This window comes from Bicyclus anynana, chromosome 14, assembly GCF_947172395.1.
Source record: "Bicyclus anynana chromosome 14, ilBicAnyn1.1, whole genome shotgun sequence".
NCBI lineage: Eukaryota > Metazoa > Arthropoda > Insecta > Lepidoptera > Nymphalidae > Bicyclus > Bicyclus anynana.
In genome coordinates this window covers 4484869-4508510 of record NC_069096.1, presented here as the reverse complement: position 1 = coordinate 4508510, position 23642 = coordinate 4484869, and the positions used below count along the sequence as shown (strand labels likewise).

Below are 23642 nucleotides of genomic sequence, written 5' to 3'. Positions count from 1 at the left end.
GAATATGCATGGATTTTTAAAGATAACCCGACGGGAATCGGCTTGCATAAACTCTTCGCCGCTGATATGTAGGTAGGTAAGTATATGACTGAACAAAGGGTCACGTTAATTATTTTCTCTACGTAATGGTAAGTATATTATTACATTAAATATGAATTTAAATTTCCTACCGGTATCATTTAATATTACACAGTGAAAAGTATCTTATGTCCGATTCATTAAAATTTTAATACTGGATTAAAATTTTAATTAGTGGCAGGTTTATTGTGCTGTAATATTATAAATAATATTCAAATTCAAAGCCTTTATTATTCCTTACATTATTACATTAAACAAGTTTTACGTTTAATATAAAAAACAGTTTTAAATTATTTTTTTCTATGTTAGTGTATTGTTAGTGTAAGTAAGTTAGTCTTATTTCTAATTGATTAAATCTATTTAATTAGTAAGGACCTCTCATTGGGTCCAAGCCTCCTCCAGCCGATACCATTCAGTTCTAATAATTGTTACCACGAGCCAGAGAGAAATAATATTAATAAAACGAAATAAACCGTGGATGGGCAAGATTGCAGGTAGGTAAAAGAGGAGCAGGAAGAAGAAAGAAGTCCTGGCCACGAAACATAAGGGAGTGGACTGGCATAGAGGTACTTGAAGAACTTTTCCGCCTAGCCATGGACAAGGAAAAGTTTAGAAAGCTGACCGCCGACCTTAAGCAATGGAGAGGCACTCTAAGAAGAAGAAGAAGAAATAAACTGTATCTGGGTGTAGTTAGATGAGACGTTATATATACGAGTGTTACTAATGCCAAAATAAAAAAAATCTTACGTTAATGAAATTCTTAGCAGTAGAAAGTAGTAAAAACTCTAGGTACTTCCTGGCTAAACTGCGGAGAGGTAATATTAGAAACCTTTTGTATATTAGAAATTATTGTAGACAATTAGACGTACACATCTATAACTTCCAACTTAGGCTGTTAGAACTTTAATTCAAATGACGATTTAATTCAAACCGTCCAAACTCCGTAACCTTCTACCATTACAGGGAACTTAATTAGGCTGACAAGCTTTTAGCCTTCATAAAATGAGGTATGTCCGGCTATTACAGGCTTCCGTCATTACTGTGCTTCCGTTCACTATTTTTCTGAGTAAAGGGTTACGTTTTATGACATTTTTAATTTAAGTATCTTTAATTTGTCCACAACTGGGACAAGCTAAGATCGTTGACCATACAGCCTGAGTTTTACGATATATACAAAACTTATGATTGGTTTGTATAGGTATTCGTTTTCTTGTTTGTTAAGCTTGTTGGTAACAGAAAAAAATAATACAAAAACAAATACCTAATACAGCTTCAAATGTACTACTACTACGCCGCTTTGGTTTGGTACACTGGTGAACATTTAGCCCTAGAACAGTGATAAAAAGTGTATTTCTAATTAATAAGCCAATTTAACCAAATCCTTATTTATACATCATAATAACATCTCCATATATTTTTATACGGGGGTATCCCTAGGCCGACGTTGTATGGGCCGGTGGGCATTCCCCTTTACTCTGTCTACAGAAAAGTAGTACTAAAAAAACTTTGGTTGTCTTTGCAATCTTTGCATTGGAAAATGACAGCAAATGTCATCTGTCATTGTAAAATTGATACACTGTGCTGTTGTGTTGTGGCTTGTGTATAGAAATGTGGCTAAATTCCAATATGTTTCGAAACTAACGATATAATTTTAATTTTGTACATCTTATCGAGTAATTTTGAGGTAAACGAAGTTGCTAAGTAAACTAAAAGTAATGTTATCGCAAAGATGACAGAAGAAGAAACTATTGACATCGAAAAGGAGCTGGAGGATCTCCTCACCAAAGTGCAGCCGGACCTTCAAGACGTTATCAAAAGAGTAAATAACATTATCTTTACTATATTTATATTGAAAACGTGAGAAAAATGACTTCTAAGGTTGTTTGTTTACGTGTAAGATTCCGAGTATTCCACGTAACATCAACATATTACTGCTACTCCAAATAAACTCATTTTTATATTGTACGCGCGGTTTCTTTCGCGTGGTTCCCGTTCCAGTAGGAATACGGGGATAATATATAGCCTATAGCCTTGCTCGATAAATGGGCTATCTGACACTGAAAGAATTATTAAAATCGGACCATTAGTTCCTGAGATTAGCTGGTTCAAGCAAGCAAACTAATAAACAAACTCTTCAGCTTTGTAATATTAGTATAGATATGCCAGCACTCACTCTTGATAATAAGCGAAAATGCAGCCTATAGGCTATATTAGAGTGCCTATTCAATACACATTCATATAATATTTATTGTAAATGCCTCTTGGTTAGCCTTACAGACCTGTATTCAAGACTTAGGTTGGGTTGTAAAGTATTGAGCGCAGTGGTGTGTGTGGTGGATTTACAATACGGAGGTCCTGGGTTCGATCTGCGGCTGGGCTGATGAGGTTTCTAACTTGGTCCAGGTCTGGCTGGTGGGTGGCTTCGACCGTGGCTAGTTACCACCCTACGGGCAAAAATGTACCACCAAGTGATTCAGTGTTCCGGTACAATGTTGTGTAGAAACCAAAAGGGGTGTGGATTTTCATCGTCCTCCAAACAAGTTTCCATCTTAGATTGCATCATCATTTACCATCTGGTGAGACTGTAGTCAAGGGCTAACTTGTAGAGAATAAAAAAAATAGTAGTGTACTCCTTACACCCCCTAGCCTCTGAGAGCAGGTCATGCTATTGGTCTGATAACTGCAGTGAGCAGTGCACACAGGACAACCAGAGCAATGAGGTGGTACAAGTTATTTTCCTGCATCTGTTCTTAGTAATTTTATTTTCTGCCTTCACCATTTCGACTTTCAGATGATTTATTTTGTCCTACCAAATATTTTTCATAAGGCTAAAGAGGCATTCTACAAACACATTTTACTAGTCTGTACTATTCTCTCTATATATAATAGGCTTTGGTTTTTTTGAAAAATTCAACCCACAATAAATCAGCTTGCAACTATTGCATATAATATTTTAGCTGACCAAACAAATTGGATCCAGTCTGAATATAGCATCCTTCTAACAGCCAACTGTCTGGTCGAAAACCGGATAGTTGGGAACCCTGCCCATGATGGATCATTCAAATAAGCAGACAATCAATATATTTTATCAAGTATTGTAGACTTTATTCTTGTATTTGTTTTTAGAGCTTCACTAATGTTGCACTGCAGCAAACTAAAAATGGAGAAGAAATTAAAGCTGATACCTTGGAAGACACCTCATACTTTGCCAAAAATACACAGGTGTAAGTATTCATATAATACATTCTTTGCTGTACTGTTGGAAGAATATAAAACTTTTATATATTAGCAAATTATTTACTATTCAGGATATCTAATTTATATGCCTCTTATAATATGTCTATAAATAATGTAATAAATAATTTAAATGTGTCTTGAGTTAAAGGCCTTTAACTAAAAGATAAGAAACTATATTTGCTCAAAATGTCATGTTTCTATAAGATAATACAACAAATCAAAATTCCTTTACAGGAACCTCTCACGTTTAGAGTTAGTCAGGCCACCAACATTCCATTTGCAGGGTGTATCGTTGGATTTGAAATCAATGGGCCTCAGTTTGCGATGTTCTCTAGGTGAAGTCAATGTGAAGGGGCTTTATAGTGCATTTAATGAGAACCTATACAACCTGATACCAGTTATGGCAGAAGGACATGTTCTGTAAGTACTAAAATATTACAAATATTTATTAGAAACAACTTATTAAAGACTATTTTTATTTGTTTGATGATGGTTAAAATCTATGTTATGTTGTTAGGACACTATTGTTTATAAACAAGTAATAATAAAATACTGTGTGATCTACTCAGAAATGAGGAGGTACATAGAAGAACCAAAGTCACTTACATTGATCAACGAGTCACAAAGCTGAAGTGGTAATGGCAGGGCATATAGTTCAAAGAGCCAATGGATGTTGGGGTCCCAAGGTGGAGTGGCGACCCCACCCCTCAAAGTGCAGTATTGGTCGACCACCCCACTAGCTGGACCAAAGACATCAAGAGGATTGCAAGGAGCTTCTGGATGGTGGTGTCTCTAGACTGTGGTTTTTGGAAGTCTATACAAGCGGCCTATGTCGAGCAATGGACATCCATTGGCTGTTGATGATGATGATTAATAAAATAATAATATGGCCTATGATATTATCTGACTACTGGTGATTTCAAATATATGCTTTACACATTGTTCAGCAGTGTATTTTTTTTTTATTGCAATAATTGACTGACCAAGCAGATAGACTATCTGATTTTAAGTAGAGAATTTTGAATCTAAACGCACACACATATAAACATTACACAGAGCATGCAAAGAACATAATTATTATCAAGTGGCCATCAACCTAAAGCATAGGTGTTAAATCATCAGCTTATGTTGATGAATAAAAAGCACTATAAACTACTATTTTAATAGATTAAAAAAAAATAACCATTTTGTTGGAATAGTAAATTAATATGTGTTTTTACTAGTTAGTGACTTGCTAATTAAATTACATAAAACATGTGCCCCAAGTTGATAAGACAAAACATGTACCTAAGGCATGTTTTTTTAATTGTGGCTATTTCAGGTGATGCTGTGAGTCTTGAATTCATCTCTATACCCCATCCACATCTCCATACACAATAGATAGATTTAAACATATACAAATTAGAAAGTTGCACTGGCAAGTTATAAAAACATTGTTAGCAATACTGTAGAGCCATTTGCTTTTTCCATTTTATCTTCCATTTTATAATTAATAGAAATTTCCATGTCAGACATGAGACTAAATCACAAGCATATATATTGTTACTTCTAAAGAAATTTATAGTATTGTAAACCATTTTCTAACTTTTACATTTACTTTAATAGGTCTTACATAATATCTGGAATATAAAAGGTTTGGTATAAATATATTAAATAATTACAATATTTGAATCTAATTTGAATATAAATCAATACTGTTATGCTAAAATATTTTGTATGTCAAGAAATAATGGAATTAACAAAAATTTCAATATTCTTAAGTTAATAATTATATCCTATATACACGAAGTTATAAAGACGAGAAACTACCGGAAACACATTATGAAAGATGGCACTCTAGACATCTGTCGAGCGTGTCATCGTCCTGGGGAGTCCCTCAGGCATATTGTGTCCGGGTGTTCTCACCTTGCTAACGGTGAATACTTGCACAGACATAATCAAGTAGCCAAGATAATCCACCAACAGCTTGCTCTTATCACTGACAGGTATATTGTAGCCAATAGACCTGATATAGTGCTAGTCGATCGGACAGTAGGTCGTGCAATAATTTTTGATATTACAGTTCCACATGACGATAATCTGGTTAAAGCCGAAAAGGAAAAAGTATCAAAATACTTGGACTTTGCTCACGAGATTACCGCCATGTGGAATGTTGAGTCAACTATTATTGTCCCGATAGTTGTTTCAGTCAATGGTCTTATAGCGAAAAGCTTCGACCAACACCTTAAGAAGCTTTCGCTTAACTGTTGGATCAAGAGTCGGATACAAAAGGCAGTGATTCTTGAGACGGCGCGTATTGTGAGGAGGTTCCTCACTCTGGAGCCCTGACCGCCAGTTGCTTGGGCACTCAAATATGTCCCGCAGCAGGAGGGTGAATTTTTTTTTATAAATTTTTAATAATGTTTTGTATTTTTTACTTATATTGTTAAAAATTTTAAAAAAAGAAGTAATAAATAAATGAGAGACTTATATCCTATATTACAAATGTATTTGTATAAATATTTGATTGCTGAAAATTTATTGACAAATTCAGTAATAAAGTAAATTAAGCTGTGGGTCTACTGGAAATTATACTAGAAACTAGAGATTTCTTCAAGAGAAGAAGACATTTAAGTACATTTGTATAATCTTTTCAATTCCAGCATGACATTGTCAAACATGAGTGCAGACGTCACAGTGGGTTTGGTGCTAGAAGATGATGCCTTTTCATTCATCAACCCCAGCATAGAGTTTAATCACGATGAAGTACTAGTCAAGGTAATCATCTTTCTTATTTCTTCTCTTCTTCTCTGCCTTGTGTCGACATACTCTCCGAAACAGCTTGAGCGATTTTGCTAAAGTTTTATATGTAATAACAGTTATAGTAACTTGTTTGAAAAAATTTTAGTTGTCTTGGCCTTCGCCGAAAAAAGGAGGAGGCTATGAATTCACGACTACAGAGCAACTAGCAAAACATATAGGTATGTAATTTATCTTCTACCAGTTGATTTTGAGAATTTGAAATTTAAACAATATGTGAATTGAAGTGTTAAGGTAGAGTGTCACATTTCACACAAAACATATGATTTCCTGTATGTGGTCACATTAAGGACGAAAAGACTTCACTAATCGAGTCTTTGTTTTTCTTACGCCTCAGTATAATTAGGAATAGAACCTTATTTGTTTTCACTGTCTTATTTGATGTGGTTTTGTTGTGAAAAATTAGATTGTACTGCCTGCACTTGTACATTCTCCAATTATTTTTTTATCTTGACATATTTTTGCCAGATGACCTACCTCTGACAGCTTCAATATCTCTGTCGCTGTTCGCGCTGCTGCGGCAGAAGCTGCAGAGGCACCTGGGGCAAGTGCTGCGCCAAGCCACCAGCGTCTCCCACCTCATGTGCTGCAACCCCAGCATGCTGGAAGCTTACAGGTACACAACTTGCCTCTCACGGCTGCAATATCTCTGTCGCTGTTCGCGCTGCTGCGGCAGAAGCTGCAGAGGCATCTGGAGCAAGTGCTGCGCCAAGCCACCAGCGTCTCCCACCTCATGTGCTGTAACCCCAGCATGCTGGAAGCTTACAGGTACACAACTTGCCTCTCACGGCTGCAATATCTCTGTCGCTGTTCGCGCTGCTGCGGCAGAAGCTGCAGAGGCACCTGGGGCAAGTGTTGCGCCAAGCCACCAGCGTCTCCCACCTCATGTGCTGTAACCCCAGCATGCTGGAAGCTTACAGGTACACAACTTGCCTCTCACGGCTGCAATATCTCTGTCGCTGTTCGCGCTGCTGCGGCAGAAGCTGCAGAGGCACCTGGGGCAAGTGCTGCGCCAAGCCACCAGCGTCTCCCACCTCATGTGCTGCAACCCCAGCATGCTGGAAGCTTACAGGTACACAACTTGCCTCTCACGGCTGCAATATCTCTGCCGCCGTTGGCGCTGCTGCGGCAGAAGCTTTAGAGGCACCTGGGGCAAGTAATGAGATCCAGGGTTCGAATCCTAGGTCAGTGTCAACAAAATAAATATTTATTGGGGTCTTCTTTCAAGAAACATCTCAATGCCAGCCTAGAGTTGGGTATTCAGATGTTGTGTTGTGCCTCAGAGAACACTTAAGCTGTCGCTTTGGCATCTGATTTCTTTCAAGATGTAGTTTGTCTTCTTATCAAACTGACAGTGATGGAATTGATGAGTGTGCGCTATTGACCTCTCATAATAATAGGACGCACAATCGTGTAGAAAATTCCACTTAAAAACTGACCAATTTTGATTTGGCAGTTTTAGAATTATTGGTAAAGAAAATTATAGCTAAAGGTCTTTATATATAGTCCAATATTCAATAAAATCCCAAATTCAGAGCAAATTTAACCTTAAGAATTGAGTTTAAGGTTGAATTTACAAATGAGACTACTTGAATTGAGTGCCAAGAAGTTGTGTTTGGCACTCATTGAGTTTGGACGTTTTTTGGCCGCTGATTGTGCATCCACTTTTTAATAGGAGATCAGTGGTACAAACACAGTTGTTGCACATAGTTGTTATAATATCTCGTAAAGATTTGGCTACCATGACTAAATTCTGGTCAAGGATGACAATAAAATAAATAAGTAATGCTGTACGTAATCCATACATAGCTCGATGGTGGAGCAGTTAGCACAGAACGGCAACCGAGTTGTGGACATGGTGCTCATCAACATGCGACGCACCCTGCTGCAGACGTGTCGCGAGGTGCTCGAGCTGCCTCCACTGCATGCCACCTTTATGCATAAGGTAACAGATTACTGTTTTGGTTACAAAGTACACTATTAGGTACTACGATTTGGTACAGCATATTAAAAACCCCTTGAAGGCACCTTTTTTTAGTGTTACGACATGAGCAATGGGTAATGCGAGCATTTAAAGGGATGTTATCTCAGACCAATTATAGAAGGACCTGTATCACACTCATAGTCACGAACAAAATTGTCTGTCATTTTCTGAAGAAAACGACCTTAGATTTGGTATATATCTTATACTAAACTAGAAGTGTTTGCCCGTTTTTTAAACAATTCAATTACACAACAAGGTGTTTTTACGGAGCTCTTTAACCGACGAACACGATTACAACTATTTAACATCGATTCTATACAGACAGTTTTTATAATCGCATCAGATCGTTGATCATATACTTTAACAGAAAAGTAACGTCTAGCGAGGCAGGTCCTATACAATAATTGGTCTGAGGATGTTATGGATATCTGATTCGAGCAAGTGAAAAATCAACTTGCAAACAAATGTTGGCAATTTCTGTTTGCGTCTATTGACGATAAATATGTTGACGATTCTGAACTTCAGAACTAAATGTAAATCCTTTTTCCCCCAAACAAATTTCAGATAGGGTCAATATCGTTCATAGGGAAATTAGAGACCGACACGGGTTGGCTGAAGAACTTGGCGACGATCAACCGCATCAACGACGTCAGCGTCTCACGACCGTGCCCCATGAAAACCAGCTTCCATGTCACACTGAGGATTAAAGACTTGCAGGTTTGTATTCATTTTACTTTTTTATAGAAAGAATATTTGCCGTGTCTTTTGTTAATATGACCAATATTCCCATTCGCCTCCAACCAGTCAGGTAAAACTGTATTAGGAGTGGGTACGACAATAGACCAACGGGGCGGGGATCGAACCTCCACCCCTCGGTGATGAGTTCGAACGCTTTCGTTGGGCTATTGAGGTTCTAAAATTTTTTATGAAATACGATTAAAACTCTCGTGATACACCGTCAGAGTATGCTCGACTTTTGAACCCATACAGGGCAATTAGTCACGAGCTGCTTCTTGCAACGCAGCACGATCGAAACTGCGATGCGGTGGAGCGAGCGGCCGTTCGAAGCCTTGAGGAAGGGGTTGGGAGTGAAGGTTCAGTTACACTCTCCGACGGTTTCTGAATGTCGTTTTGGACCCGTTTTCTTGTAAGCAAACCGAACAGTGCCGGATCAAGGAACTTGATGCCCTAAGCAGTATTCCCACGTGGGTCCCCTATCCTTAAGCAAACTACAAAAAAAAATTGGTAATATGTACAATGTAGATGCCTTAAGTAGAATATTATGTATACTTATTTCGGGGAACATACTAAATTCCACTTCTGATAACGGAGAAGCTATAGTCTCGGGGCAGGTTCTAAGCTTTACGTGTCAAGGATGGCAGATACACAAAGTAACACTATACTTTTGACTTACTTCTACAGTTCTACCCTCTAACTAAAATATTGATCGAGTATAACGCTGATAATATCAGATCGAAACCAGGATTATCTAGCGTATGGCAGTAAAGCAGACACGAGTGAAATCACGGCCTGGAAACCGCTCGTAGCAGGGTTAAAGGATCCTTTTACAGTATACTAATACTCTCTTTCTCCACTCGTGTTGCCTCCGAGCCAAGTAACTAACAATGCAATGGTCAGACTATACGAATAACTCACCCACTAAATTTACGAGTCACTATCACTACTTTACCATTGCACCATCACAATTTAACAAATGGAAGACGACTATCTATTTTGAGAACGCGATTACAACTGAACTGCTCAACTAGCAGACAACAGTGGGGGCAGGGTACTCTGTAAAGCGTACCGGCACTTGATCAATCTTTCACAGTCTTATTTATCTAAACAGTAAATAATTAAAACCAAATTACATGACAACCTGATTCTAATATTATCACTATAATTAACGTACATTTTGCTAACCGATCAAATAACTCACTCGCCGACATATGTGTTGTTTGTCCTACCCTTAACGCATATTAGATGAGGCGGCACACCATGATTTTGCATGTTGTCCTAAGATTCAGCTATATTTTTACGACCGCACGGATTTTTTGTTTCTTGATCGTCTCTGGTGCCCCCCTAGACAAGATGCCCTAAACAATTGCTTAAATAGGTTATAGGCTAATCTAGAACTGAAACTGAACTAACACTATCTTGCTCCAAGTTTGTTATACAAAATACAAAACACTATTAAAAAATGTTTATAACATTAGTTAGATACAACATTAGCTTTTTTGATAAACAAATAAAACAAAATCTGCAATAACTCCACAGATTGGCTACGACGAGTACCGAATCAAAGCGATAGGCGTGTCGTGCGCGGGGCGCGTGGCGGCCGCCTTCACCAACAACGAGGTGCACATGGCGCTCAGTGTGGGGCTCTCGCACTGGGAGCCCTACGCGCAGCTCGACGACCTCAGGGTGCAGTGCTGCGAGTGAGTGATACCTTACCACATTCATAAGCGTATCGTGCGCGGCTGGGTCGATTGAGGTTTTCTTAATAAGTCCAGGTCTGGCTGGTGGGAGGCTTCGGCCGTGGCTAGTTATCACCCTACCAACAAAGACGTACCGCCAATCGATTTAGCGTTCCAATACGTAGTCGTGTAGAAGCCGAAAGGGGTGTAGATTTCATCCTTCTAACAAGTTAGCCCGCTTCCATCTTAGATTATTAGATTCATCATCGCTTACCATCAGGTGAGATTGCTGTCAAGGACTAACTTGTAAAAAAAAAGAATAATAAGAATAAGTGAATACTTTAAGTAGCATAACTAGGTATTCTTTACACCAAATCTCAGACCAATTATTGTTTAGGACCTGCTTCGCTAGACGTTACTTTTCTGTCCAAGTATATGATCAACGGTCTAATGCGATTATAAAAACTGTCTCTATAGAATCAATGTTATATAGTTGTTATCGTGATCGTCGGATAAAGAGCTCCGTAAAAATACCTTTTTGTGTAGTTCAATTGTGTAAAAAACAGGTAAAACTTCTAGTTTAGTTTATGATATATACCAAATATAAGCTTGTTTTCCTCAGAAAATGACACAATTTTGTTGGTGACTATGCACAGGTATATACAGGTCCTTCTATAATTGGTCTGTGTCACCAAATACACAATTTTTTATAACTATGTATGTGTACATTAGTCGTTATATTTTTTACTATCCCCCACCCATATCCCGTATAATACGATTTCTCGTCTAAGTCGCGTTTTTAGTTGGATCCCTGCGAAATCGTATTAAACTTCTTCTGTATTACTCTCCCAGCGGGATGGACCTCCACATAAGCGGGCTGGGTCCGCTCAGCGGGCTGGCGGGCGCGGTGCGGGCGTGGACGCGAGGCGCCGCCGCCGCGCACGCCGCGCCCGCGCTCTCCGCGCAGCTGCAGCACGAGCTGCACACCGCGCTCGCTGAGCTGCAGCTGTGGGAGCTGCTGCACGGGAAACAGTGACTTGTGTACGTACTGTTACAGTTCAAAGTTAAACAGAAGAATGTCACAGTTCCTTCCTATTAGCACTGGTTGTTTTAAATGTGTTCCATTTTTTTTATCGCTGGGAAATGCTTTTACGCATCCCGATCGTAGAGTGGCAGGCAAAACTGGCATTGTACGGCCGGGTATGTGGGACTCACTGAGAACCAGAATACCCACTAAAATCCAGCGGAGCCCGCGTCCTATTGGGATGCGAAAGGATCGCGAAAGCAGGCACTTTCGCATCCCGACGCACTCGTCGTCGCACTCACTGGTGTCTACAAGGGTGGAAGGAGGTGCGCATATCGGCGCCTTCTACCACCCGTCCTTCGTCTGTTTAAATGTGTTCCAAGGTTAATCCTCTGATCAATTATTGTACCTGCTTCGCTAGACGTTACTTTTCTGTCAAAGAGTTATATGATCAACGATCTAATGCGTTTATAAAAACTGTCTCTATTCAATCAATGTTATATAGTTGTAATTGTGTTCATCGGTTAAAGAGCTCCGTAAAAAATACTTTTTTGTGTAGTTGAATGGTGCAAAAACGGGCAAAAACTTCTAATTTAGTATATGATATATACCAAATCTAAGCTCGTTTTCCTCAAACAATGGCAGTCAATTTTGTTCGTGACTATGAGTGTGATAGGTCCTGCTATAATTGGTCTGAGGGTCAATCAGATGAATTTGTTTATTTTAGAAAATTAAGAATTTGCCTTTTGGCTTAATTTTAATTCCAGCTGTGAAACAGTGACTGGTTTACAAAGTCAATCAAATGAATTTTACAGTTAGTTTATTTCTTTTAAATGAGTTCCACACATAGAATTAAAGTTTAAAGTCAGTTAATAAATTTTGTAGTTCCTTAATAAATAATAGCAGTTTTGTATAGTGTAACTATTCAGACCGAAATAGTTATAGATCTTTGATATAAATACCAAATGACCTGTCTCACAAAATCACAAGAAACCGTCACGTTATGTTATAGTTGATATTATTGTTATAATCGTGTTATTCTTAGTTTTTATTTTGTTACTTTTTTATTTATTTTGAATGTATCGACATTTTTTAAGAGTGTTTTACCTCCTGAATGTATAAATGTATCTATATTACAAATAATCAATGCATCATGTATGTTTATTACAAAATATTGTGTTACCTTTTAATTTAAACGTAGTCAATTGATATTAACTATATTTACATTTTACAATTGTATCCGAACGTTTATTTGTCCTACAATATTTTTTTATTATTGTTTTTAGTATTACCCTACATCTATATTTAATTATTATGATAATAATTGATAATAGATAATGAAACATATCAAGTGTCTATTTAGACGGGTTGGTTAGTTATTCAGCAATATCTAAAAGTTTAAAATCTAGATCTAGAATCTTAGTTCACATTTTAAGCTTTAAATTTGTTTTTTTTACATAGTCTATACTTCTATACTAATATTATAAAGAGGTAAAGTTTGTAAGTTTGTCACATTTTTTAAATGGGGTAATCTTTGGAACTCGATTGAAAAAAATCTTTCACCAGTAGAATGCTACATTATTGGGGAGTGCTATAGGCTATATTTTATATTAGTATGATATATATTCGCCGAGTTAACACAGTTTTTGTCATACAGGTCGGACCGAAAATCCTCTTAAGCAGACTTATTCGCATGCGCTGCCTTAACCATTGTGTAAAATTGAAATTAATGTATGGAGGCTTTATGTATCTTTAAAAGTTCTACAAAAAAGTCCGCGACACCATATATCTATCTTCTATATATTAGCAGATATAGTACCTTTTGTGATTTAAAAATTATAAATTTTATATACTTAGGTTTGCGTCATTATTTATGCTACTTAACTTAAATCCTTATCAAAATAAATTATTTAATAATCACAAGGATATTATGGAGATAAGATTTGCCCTTTATAGTATGTTAATTAGTTAAATAGTTTCGGAGATAATACAAAATTTCTAAAAGACGCAGAAATTCCGCTACATGACGCCCGCGCTTTCAATTACGTAGTTCCCGTTCCTGTGTGAATATGGGAATCAAACATAGGCTATGACACTCGCAAATAACGTAGCTTTCTATTGCTAAAGCAATCTTTCAAATCGGTCCAGTAGATCCAAAGATTATAATTTTAGCATAGAAGTCTCTAATTTCCTTTGTCATCGCACCACGCTCATAGGGCTGGACCGATTTTCTAAGGGTAGGGGTAAGGTAGGTAAGGTATAGGGTAGGGTAGGGTAGGGTAGGATACAGGTAGGGTAGGGGTAGGGCAGAGTAGGGGAGTGTATGCCTAGGTTAGGGGTAGGGTAGGGGTAGGGCCTACCCCTATCCTAGAGGTAGGGAAAGGGAAGATTACGGGTAGGGTAGGGTACGGGTAGGGTAGAAAATGATACTTAAGACGATTTGAGACCATAATACGTAGAAGGATAATAGGATACTTTTTGTCGCGAAAACAAAATCAGAAATGGGTGAAGTAGGGGTAGAAAGTTTGTACGGAAAAATTTTCTAGGTACATTTGTAAATGTAAAATGATAAGTGGACTATTTATTAGGTATAAGTTATAAAACTTGCAAAATAGAATGTGAAATAGGGGTTGAATGTTGACATCGATTTTTACGCGGACGAAGTCGCGGGCGTCCGCTAGTATAGTATATTACATAGATAGAAAGGGAAATACTTCTAAAACCCTCTACCTGCACTATTGCTTAAGGTACTGTTTGGAGTTAGTTAAACTCAATTGCCGAAAATTTCAACAAACCGTTTTAAAATAATTGAATTGAATTTTAACCAAATAAGAGTATATGCTACATTTTACCGTCCAGCTGTGTTGATTATACCAACCCGTGAAATCTTATAATATGAATCGGTAATAAAGGTTCCAATTGAAGTTGCTCAATGTTATCAATCAATTATATTGCGCATGCGTAATGTATTAAACATAAATTATTATTGATGGATCGATGGGATATTTAAATAACTGTTTATTTATGAATATATATTTTATCGCTTCAATTCTCATAGGCGAAACATTGATGATAAGCATTGTATTGTATTGGTTGTGCCTTTTATATGAGACTGTTGTATTTGTATATTATTGTATTATACAAATTGTTTAATAAAAGTTCATAAATAGCCGTTGAATTTTGTTATTTATTTAATTAAATAATAAATAAGCCTTTCCCGTAAAGTTAGGCTTATTTTTTTACCATTAATATGATTAAAAACATCTTCTTATCCTTCAGCACTTTTTAACAGGAAAGAAGCGCGTAAAATGTTTTAATTTCTTATTTGATCTGGACACCTTCTTATACAAGTGAACATTTGTATAGTCTTTGGATGCAATATCTATGACGTCTCCGAAATGTGATATAAACATTCATTTTTTATATTTTATTAAAGGGAGGTATTTGGACGATGTTGTTACAATAGTAATGGTATAAATAAGAGGGAATGGTATAAATAAGAACTAAACTCAAGTCATCAAGACTTGAGTTTAATTCTTTGTTAGACAGTGTGAACACCGACACGCTGCTAGTCGCGTTACTGATTTTGTGCAATAATGTTTTTTGTTGTAATTATTGAAATTGATGTACATGTTGTAATAATTATTAATCATAAATTATTTAGTGTGGGCATGGAGAATATGTCGGGCAGGGGAGGCGAGTTTTAATGCACTCTAAAGGGATCCCTTAAACCTACACCCAAGGTCACAAGTCCGGGGAGCTGCTCGAGGTGTTTCCTCTACCACAAAACGATGGTACAATCACTGTTGCTGCTACCCGTCACGCCATAAATGCACGTCGATGCCGGAAACCATGCATGTTGTCAATAGAGAATTCAAAACAAACCAACCCTTAAACGCTAGATTACCGTAACCGACAAACCAAATTTTACAGAAGATTTTTTGTGCTATTAAATTGAAATTTAACATTTTTTTTTAGTTTTGGAGGTTCATTAGGAGTTTGTATCCTCTTTGTTCTCCCAATTTAACTAGCTAAACCACCACAGAGGATTTTACTTCAACATTTACGAAATGAGCGAGCAAGATCTCCGTCTACTACAAGATCCTTCTATAAATGATGTTAAAGCTTAATATCACTAATCTGTGATACATCTTTCGATCATTGAAGATGTATGATCTATGTTTTCGATATTCTACGATGACAGTTAACTTCATTTTATATTGAGTTTGGGATATTTTACTCGTCTTATTTTATAAATCTTGTGGATGACTGATATACTAAAAGTACTTTGATATTTTTTAATTTCTATTTAAAATTCGTAAGTTCGTTTACATAAATTCATTATTTCTCAATTAGTCTAATTAATTCAATGCAAACTTGATCAAAAGTACCTAAGTTTGTTATTTTTTAGATTTACAGATTTTGCAAATCATGGGCTTGCTACAGTCGGTATTCTGTTCTTTGGTGTTTTGTGTTGAAAGGTAAGTTGCTATTATAGATGAGTATTTTTAAGACAAAACAATTTGATACCTAAAATCCTAAATTTATGCATGCATATCAAACTTGAAGTTCAAGCAACATGATATCATACCTAATAAATTGTGATATTTAATTATCGTCATCAACCCTTATTAGGCTCACTGCTGAGCTCGAGTCTCCTCTCAGAATGAGAGGTGTTAGGCCAATAGTCCACCACGCTGGCCCAATGCGGATTGGCAGACTTCACACGCAGAGAATTGAGAAAATTCTCTGGTATGCAGGTTTCCTCACGATGTTTTCCTTCACCGTTTGAGACGCGTGATATCTAATTCCTTAAAATGCACACAACTTAAAAGTTGGAGGTGCATGTCCCAGACTGGATTCGAACCCACACCCTCCGGAATCGGAGGCAGAGGTCGTATCACACTACACTGAACTTATGTTCGTGCTGTAGAGTTGAGTGATGTCTATTAATACGGGCGTTGCCGTCGCAATTACTTCTGAACTCTACCTTGTCTATGATTTAGAGTGCTAACGTGGACCTGCTGCGCATTCCTGCTCATGCTAATGATGTTTATAATAATCGTTCTGATGGTGTACGGCATATCGGTTGGATATCACTATGCGCAAAAGGAACTTGCTTCGTTCGCATGTAAGTGGAGTAACAATTTATCTATATTTCATCTGTTTCTTAAAGTATGGGTAACTCATACTACATTTATAGAGTGCCAATGCTCTTGAAAGATTGCTTGGAAAAATATTCTCATCCCAATTGTCGTTTTCTTAGTTTATCATAATCATCATTATCAGCTGATGACTATGATTTCCAAACGCACTGGCCTTGAGCTGCCTGTATCCAATGACGTCTTGATTATGTAGCCAGTTAAATGTCGTCCATCTACTTAGAGTCGAGTAACACTGCGTTTTCCGGTGCCGGGTTTTCAATCCAGCATGTTAGGAGCCCACCATTCCGCACATTGCTGTTTAACCATGTCTTATTGAAATAAACCTTTTAATAAATGAAATGAAAGCAGCAGACGAGAGCAAATGTAACGATAATAATCTTATATACAGATTTCAATATCTCTATTATTACGTCGCATGTCTCAAAGTTTAACTCGTTTGTTTTATTAGTGACATCCAGATCGACGACAGAATCTTCAGTAGTAAGACGATCAGGTGTCGACGAGCGACCAGTCGTGCGACTGGTTGCAGTCAACCAATCCGACGAGCGATCGGAGCCTGGTAAGTCAAATTCAGTCTATTTGAACGGCCACATTTGGATCTCAGACGCTGTTCCAATGTAGATTGGCAGACTTTATATTCAGAATTATATTTGTCTGACATGACGTGTCGTGACGCATCTGAACGTAATCGATTTCTTATAACAACTAGTATGAAAGCATTCACACTTATCTTGTGCCACGAGTGGACACGCGTCATAAATAAATACAATCACACCTTAACTTTAAATATCACTATAACATGTTAATGATATGATCTGCCTCAACGTCTGTCTGAGGCGAGAGAGTGTACACTTCTTTTCAACTCGTAGCAGCTACTATATTTAGAGGGGGAGCCGGGTGGACCGTGCCCATCCTAGAATGGTCAAGTGCCCACCGTAGAATTGTGGGTTACCGATTTAAAATTCTATAATGGACACAAAATATACAAAGAAAAATCAATGAAATCAGTCGACTCGTTTCAGAGGCCAGCGTCAACGAATGTTGTAAACGAAATTTCTATATTGAGTGACGACTCTGCTCAGCGGAATATCAGGGGCCAGGCCCACCCTAGGAAATAATCCTAGATACGCCAATGGCTGCTACTTTCTTAAAAGAAAGAAAACTTTAGCATTTCATAGCTTAATCGAGTATGTTTAAGGAGTTACACATCTTTAAAATTTTTAGTGGTTTACCAAACGAGAAGACCAGACGAGCGTGTTTACTTGGAGACGACACAAACAGCAGTTGTGCTTCTTGAAACTGAAAGGTTAGATTTAGTTGCTGATTTCGAATATCTTATAGCTAGACCAAAAGCCATTATGCAACTTTATTAAAAAGCTTGGATTTACGACGAATATCTCAATTCACGTCATGATTTGGCCTTTCTTTGTAGATATACCTATGACATTGACCTATGACAAAACCCTACAAGCGAAATTAGATGCAAAGGTTATGTGAACTTCCATATAAATACATTTCCATTGAGGAATGACGTAACATCACTTCTCATAAAAATCTAAAATGTCTAAATACAAAAATAACTTTTGCAATCCTACTGTGAGTTCCAGAGATTAGCTCGTTTACACAAGCCAACTTTCTGCTTTATGATTTATCATTTACTACACCTTTATTTCACAGGTATCCTCACAAAGTAGAGTTGTCGCCACAAGAAAGAGAGTTAACGCGCCGACTGATTGGAAGATTCCGTCGATCGAGGAATGTAACCTCCACAGAGATACCATTCCTGCGTCCTTTGAACAGTACTGAGCCGACAGCTGCTGCTGCATAGAATACTTAATGCTGCATCTATAAGTGTCGCCGCATACGGGTCACGCGCGACAGCCACAAACGCCGCTACAAGAAGCAAGAAGGGGCCACGAAAGTAGCTGAAGCGCGCGACAGCCACTTGTGACCGGTGGTCGACACTTATAATCGGTGGCTACTACTTTTGTAACCCATACATGCAGTATCTTAATCGCGCGAATGGCGTGCTGCGGCGTTTTGTGTCGGTGTTTAGTGGCCGATGCGGGCCACAAGAAAAGAGCAGTGACAATTGTAGCGTGTAGCGGCCACTGGCCTCCATTTCATATAAAATGTATGAAAACTACAGGAAATATGCCGGTAGCGGTGGCTGTGGCCGGTGGCCCGTGTGCGGGAGCTCTTAGGATATTTGCACTGTTGCAATCGACGCATCATTACTATGCCAGAGATCCCATTTAACTGGGCCAATTTCTTCATTCCAAAAAGAGGTTCTATGTTCGTCTGAATGTATTTTGTATTTTATACTGTGGCAACACTAGCCAAACTTCTCAGTACGAGCATAGTTTAAAAATTTTACCTAGTTACCAATCTACAAATGAGCCGTCATTTCGTATTTTCCATTTTCCTAATCGGCGGTAGAGAATGATTCTAAAAATAAAAGTAATTCTTGTAAACAATGCATTTTATTTTTAATATCAACTGAACCCCAATTTTGTGAGAGTTGTCGTAAAATTACCGGGCGCGGCGAAAGTAGTAGAGTTGTCTATGGTCGCATTGGAGTCGGGCGGACCGGCGACGTCGCGCCGCGCGACTCTGTGCGCAAACCCGCGCGTCGCCGCCCTGCCTAAGGAGCGCATCACGGGGCCGGGCTCAGCTTGGCCCGAACGCAAAGCACCCGCGGATGCAGCGGCTTTAGCTGTAAGAAATAATAGCAATAGAATACATAATAATACAAGATAATAGTGTTTTAGACCTGTTAGCCCAGTGGATATGACCTCTGCTCTCGATTTGGAGGGCGTAGGTCCTGACATGCATCTCCAACTTTTCAGCTATGTGCGTTTTAATAAGAAAATAAATATCACGTGTCTCAAACAGTGAAGGAAAAACGCGAGGAAACCTGTATACCTACCTGAGAATTTTCTTAATTTGCTAAGAGTGTGAAGTCTGCCAATCCACCAGCCAATTAGCCAGTGTGGTTTACTAAGGCCCAACTCCATACATTTTGAGACGAGATTCGTGCTCTATAGCCGAATATGAGTCGTTTAATTGCTGTTGAAAAGTATTTTAGGTATTGCCGTATTGGGTTTTGGTTGGATAACCCACTGTGTATGATAACTTGCAAGTTCTCCAAGACGGACTGCAGGAAATCTGCTTAATATAATGTACCTACTTATTTTATTGGCACAACCCTATTTAACAATAGGCTTAAAATAGACAACATACCCATGGCATCTACGGAGTTTTGTACAAAACAGTAGTGATACCCGATGCCAATACCTAGCAGCATCACAGTCAATATCGTCAAAGTCAAGCAGCAAGTGAGCATCGCACAAACTGTGCATAGTGATATCCTGCAATACAAATCATGTCAAGACGTTATAGGATTATTTTATCCTGAAAATTAGCACCATTGCCTCATGAGAGATGAAGGTCACATCGTAAGAAAGTATTATATTCTATGAGTCACAATGTCTATTTAACTGTAACTCATTAACGCGTGATCCGATTTCATTTATTTATTGGCTATATACATAAAAAGAAGATAATTTAATAAATTGCAGACTACCTGCAACTCTCAATAAAAAGTTCAAACATGTAACTTGATACCTACCTGTGATCTATGAGAACCTTTGAACATATTAATTAAGGTTCATCTGGTGGCATTCTCACTTCTAAACGATTAGGCTTCATCATTTATGTATTATTAAAAACGATTTCAAGTAACGCGGGTTTGAGAAAAAGAATTTCGTCGCGGCGTCCACTTGTTTCAATAACTTATCTAAATATATAAAAGCGAAATGTTACGAGTTCCTCGAGTAAGGGTGGTATTAACATTCTTTATTTACATTATGATAAAAAGGAGGTATTTAGACGATTCAATTCTTAGTTAGGCAGCGTGAACAACATCACGCTGCTAATCGTGTTAGTGATTTTGTGCTTTAATGTTTTGTGTTGTAACTACCTATTCATAATTATTGATTATGTTTTATGTTATAATTATTGATCATAAATTGTTTAGTGTGGGTATTTAGAACATGTCGAGCAGCGAGGTGAGTGTTAATGCATTATAAATTCATCCCTTAAACCTACACCCAAGTCCAGGGACCTGCTCGAGGTGTTTACTCTTCCACAAAATTATGATAAAATCACAGTCACGGCCACCCTCACGTCATAAAGGTAAAGATAAAATTCGGCAAGGAAAAAGTTTGAAGTTAGAACGCTTAGAGTAAGAACGAATTTTGCGACGGCTGGATTATGGGGGTCTGAGTGGATACGAAGTCGCGGGCGTCCACTTGTACAGTTAGTGGTAGTGGTGGTATAGTGAAGCTGAAAAAGACTAGTGGAACCGTGAGGCTCGACTAGGTAATAATACAATAAAATAGGTACCTTTCGAGAGCATCTAGAATAATGGACACAAACGAACTTATTGAACAACAAACACAACCCATATTCCAATATTAACATTTCAAAGTCCTACTCCGAATTTGAAAGCCAGTATAATCAATCATTCCTTTCTACCTTCTTTATTGCCCCATTAAATTGCTTAAAAAATAATTTAAAATTAACCGAAACCATATTATTTTATGTCATATTTACAAATCACCAAATACTCGCTTATTTTTAGTTTAGTCTGTAACTAAAATGGTGAGAAAAACCTTTTTGATTTAGTTTTACGCCGTACAGACTACTACTGCGTCTTGGGACGCTCGACAGAAGTGATAACTTAATGACTGTTCAGTTTGTCATTTGTCAATGTCAAGCAAGTTGTCATTGTCATAAATATGGGAGATGAAAATAATGTGAAAAAGAAACAAGATCAAAGAAATCCTAAACGCCTCCCAAATAAGAAATATGCCATTAAAAAGAGATTACCGTTGCGACCTATTGAAGGAGACAATGTCATATTTGTAACCAAAAAAACTAATTTCAAGGTAACCTTAAATTTAGCTACTGTTTGCTTACTAACTTGTCGTAAATCAAAAAAAAAACTATTTAATTATTCATGTTTTAGGCTCAGCTTGAAAAATGCTGTGATCTGTTGTCGAAGGGTGAGAAAGAAATAATACTGCATGGGTTAGGAGCAGCTATACAGAGATGTTGTAACTTAGCCCTCCAGCTGGAATTGCTATTTTCAGGCACTTGCCAGATTGAAGTAAACACAGGGACTGTTGATATTATTGGTAAGTTGGCATTTTGAAGTGGTATTAGGAGGTTCTTTGTTCAACTTCATGAAATTCCAGTGTGGCCATTCAGAATATCTAGATTCAGATCTTTGTATTTACTGCACACACCTGTTGAATGTGTAACTAATTATTATTATTGATTTAACTAGAATGGGTTTTTCTTCAAAGAAATTTTAGTAGCAGCCTGTTGGGAATATTTCAGTGTAACAACTCTGTTTCAGAGATCATGTCTCTTAATCCCTCCCCAACTCCCCCTCTTACAGGCCTGTGCCTTGTAGTATAGAAGTGGTCCATTCAAAATAAACTAATGATGATATTAGAACATTCTTAATAATAATGGCCTTTAGTTAAAGGTGAGAAGAAGCAAGCTTTGTGTCTAAAAGTGGGTTATTAAAATTAGGCTGCTGACATTTCATCTTATAGAACACAGCAAACAAATAACATTTATAAAATTATTTGTTGACAGATGACCTGGAGCCACTGACAGATGATGTAGACTTTGGTACCCAAGTCAGACATTCATCTTCAATTCACATTCGGGTATTCAGGAACGCAATGCTTGGGGCCAATAAGTAAACATGTTTTTCACACTAAACGAGATTGTGCAGTGGTTAGGTCTCACTGTGTTTGAAATATGGATAAATTTGATAACAATTGCCATATTCACTGCACTGCTAGCCCTCAAAATCGATGGTGTTGTGAACAGTGCATGGTGGACAATATTTGCACCGTTATTTGTGAGTGATGCTATGAATGCATATTTCTGTTGCATAGTGTGCATAAGAATGACTTTAGAAGTCTCCTACAAAGCCTCACTCTACAGAGTATCATGGAGTTGTATATTTTTAGGTTTAACATTTGTGTTTAAGTTCTTACTGTGCAGAAAGCTCCAAGGTGACTCTGCTATAGAATACAGTGAAGTGTTTGCACCTCTCTTTATTTTACTACAGCTTATAGCTGTACGAGCTTGTCAGTTACATCAATGAACATTTAATCATGTTATTGTCAAAAATTTCTTTAATAAAGATGTTATACAGAAAATAAATACATTTCTTTTAATGTTCCATATTAAGTGAGACCTTGTGATGACAGATTCACTGTAACCTGGTGTAACTCATGGTGGTCATAACGAGTGGGTCGTGCGACCCGGTCGCGATCGCCAAGAACGGAAGACTACCCTAAGGTTTATTCACATTGGCGCACTAGTTGAAGCATTGACGCACGACCCACTCGTTATCAACCCATATTCGGCACACTGCTGAGCTTGAGTCTGCTCTCAGAAAGAAAGAAGTAATGCCAATAGTCCACCACACTGGTCCAATGCGGATTGGCAGACTTCATTACTATGGATAAATACATAGGCTACTTTTCATCCCGGAAAAATCCATGTTTTCCGCGGAATTTGTAAAAAACTATTCCACGCGGACGAAGCCACGGGCGTCCGCTAGTTTTGTTATAAAACACTTTTCATCCAATAAACAGATAGGTGAAGGTCGATTCCTATTGTCTGAGATCCCTATTAGAAACGACCTTGACCCATCTGTTTAAGGGGTGAAAAATAATAAAGTAATGATAGTTAAAAAAAATTTGAAATTTTTAGGCATCCTACTCACAACTATATATTTTTCCACATACTATATAAATTTGATATACAACACCTTCATTGATTAAACAGATGGGTGAAGGTCGTTTTTATATTTTTTATATTCTATCTTCTACTATCAAGAGTAGCAT

The 23642-nt window shown here is 37.7% G+C and overlaps 3 protein-coding genes across 4 annotated transcripts; 2 read left to right on the top strand and 1 right to left on the bottom strand.

Annotated features, from left to right (window-relative positions):
• Positions 1–1640: 1640 nt before the first annotated feature.
• Positions 1641–18674, top strand: LOC112048215 (uncharacterized). Its single transcript, XM_052885516.1, has 13 exons — positions 1641–1897; positions 3205–3302; positions 3550–3735; positions 5958–6072; positions 6203–6275; positions 6583–6730; positions 7924–8059; positions 8663–8815; positions 10376–10536; positions 11368–11556; positions 17153–17263; positions 17929–18010; positions 18382–18674. Exons 1-10 carry the CDS (start codon positions 1808–1810, stop codon positions 11549–11551), a joined length of 1344 nt encoding a protein of 447 aa, XP_052741476.1. The 5' UTR covers positions 1641–1807; the 3' UTR covers positions 11552–11556; positions 17153–17263; positions 17929–18010; positions 18382–18674.
• A 502-nt stretch (positions 18675–19176) lies between these two features.
• LOC112048228 (uncharacterized) lies at positions 19177–21376 on the bottom strand. Its single transcript, XM_052885515.1, has 3 exons — positions 21112–21376; positions 19948–20075; positions 19177–19420 (listed from the first exon to the last, which is right to left on the bottom strand). The coding sequence occupies exons 1-3, from the start codon at positions 21171–21173 to the stop codon at positions 19200–19202; spliced, it is 411 nt and encodes a 136-aa protein (XP_052741475.1). The 5' UTR covers positions 21174–21376; the 3' UTR covers positions 19177–19199.
• Positions 21377–21471: 95 nt separating this feature from the next.
• LOC112048227 (transmembrane protein 203) lies at positions 21472–22953 on the top strand. Of its 2 annotated transcripts, XM_024085688.2 has the most exons (3): positions 21472–21656; positions 21737–21905; positions 22375–22953. In XM_024085688.2, exons 1-3 carry the CDS (start codon positions 21507–21509, stop codon positions 22482–22484), a joined length of 429 nt encoding a protein of 142 aa, XP_023941456.2. In that variant the 5' UTR covers positions 21472–21506; the 3' UTR covers positions 22485–22953. The 2 variants fall into 2 exon arrangements, with proteins under 2 accessions (XP_023941456.2, XP_052741473.1); XM_052885513.1 differs by lacking the exon at positions 21472–21656 and having other exon boundaries at positions 21763–21905.
• The last annotated feature ends 689 nt before the right edge of the window (positions 22954–23642 follow it).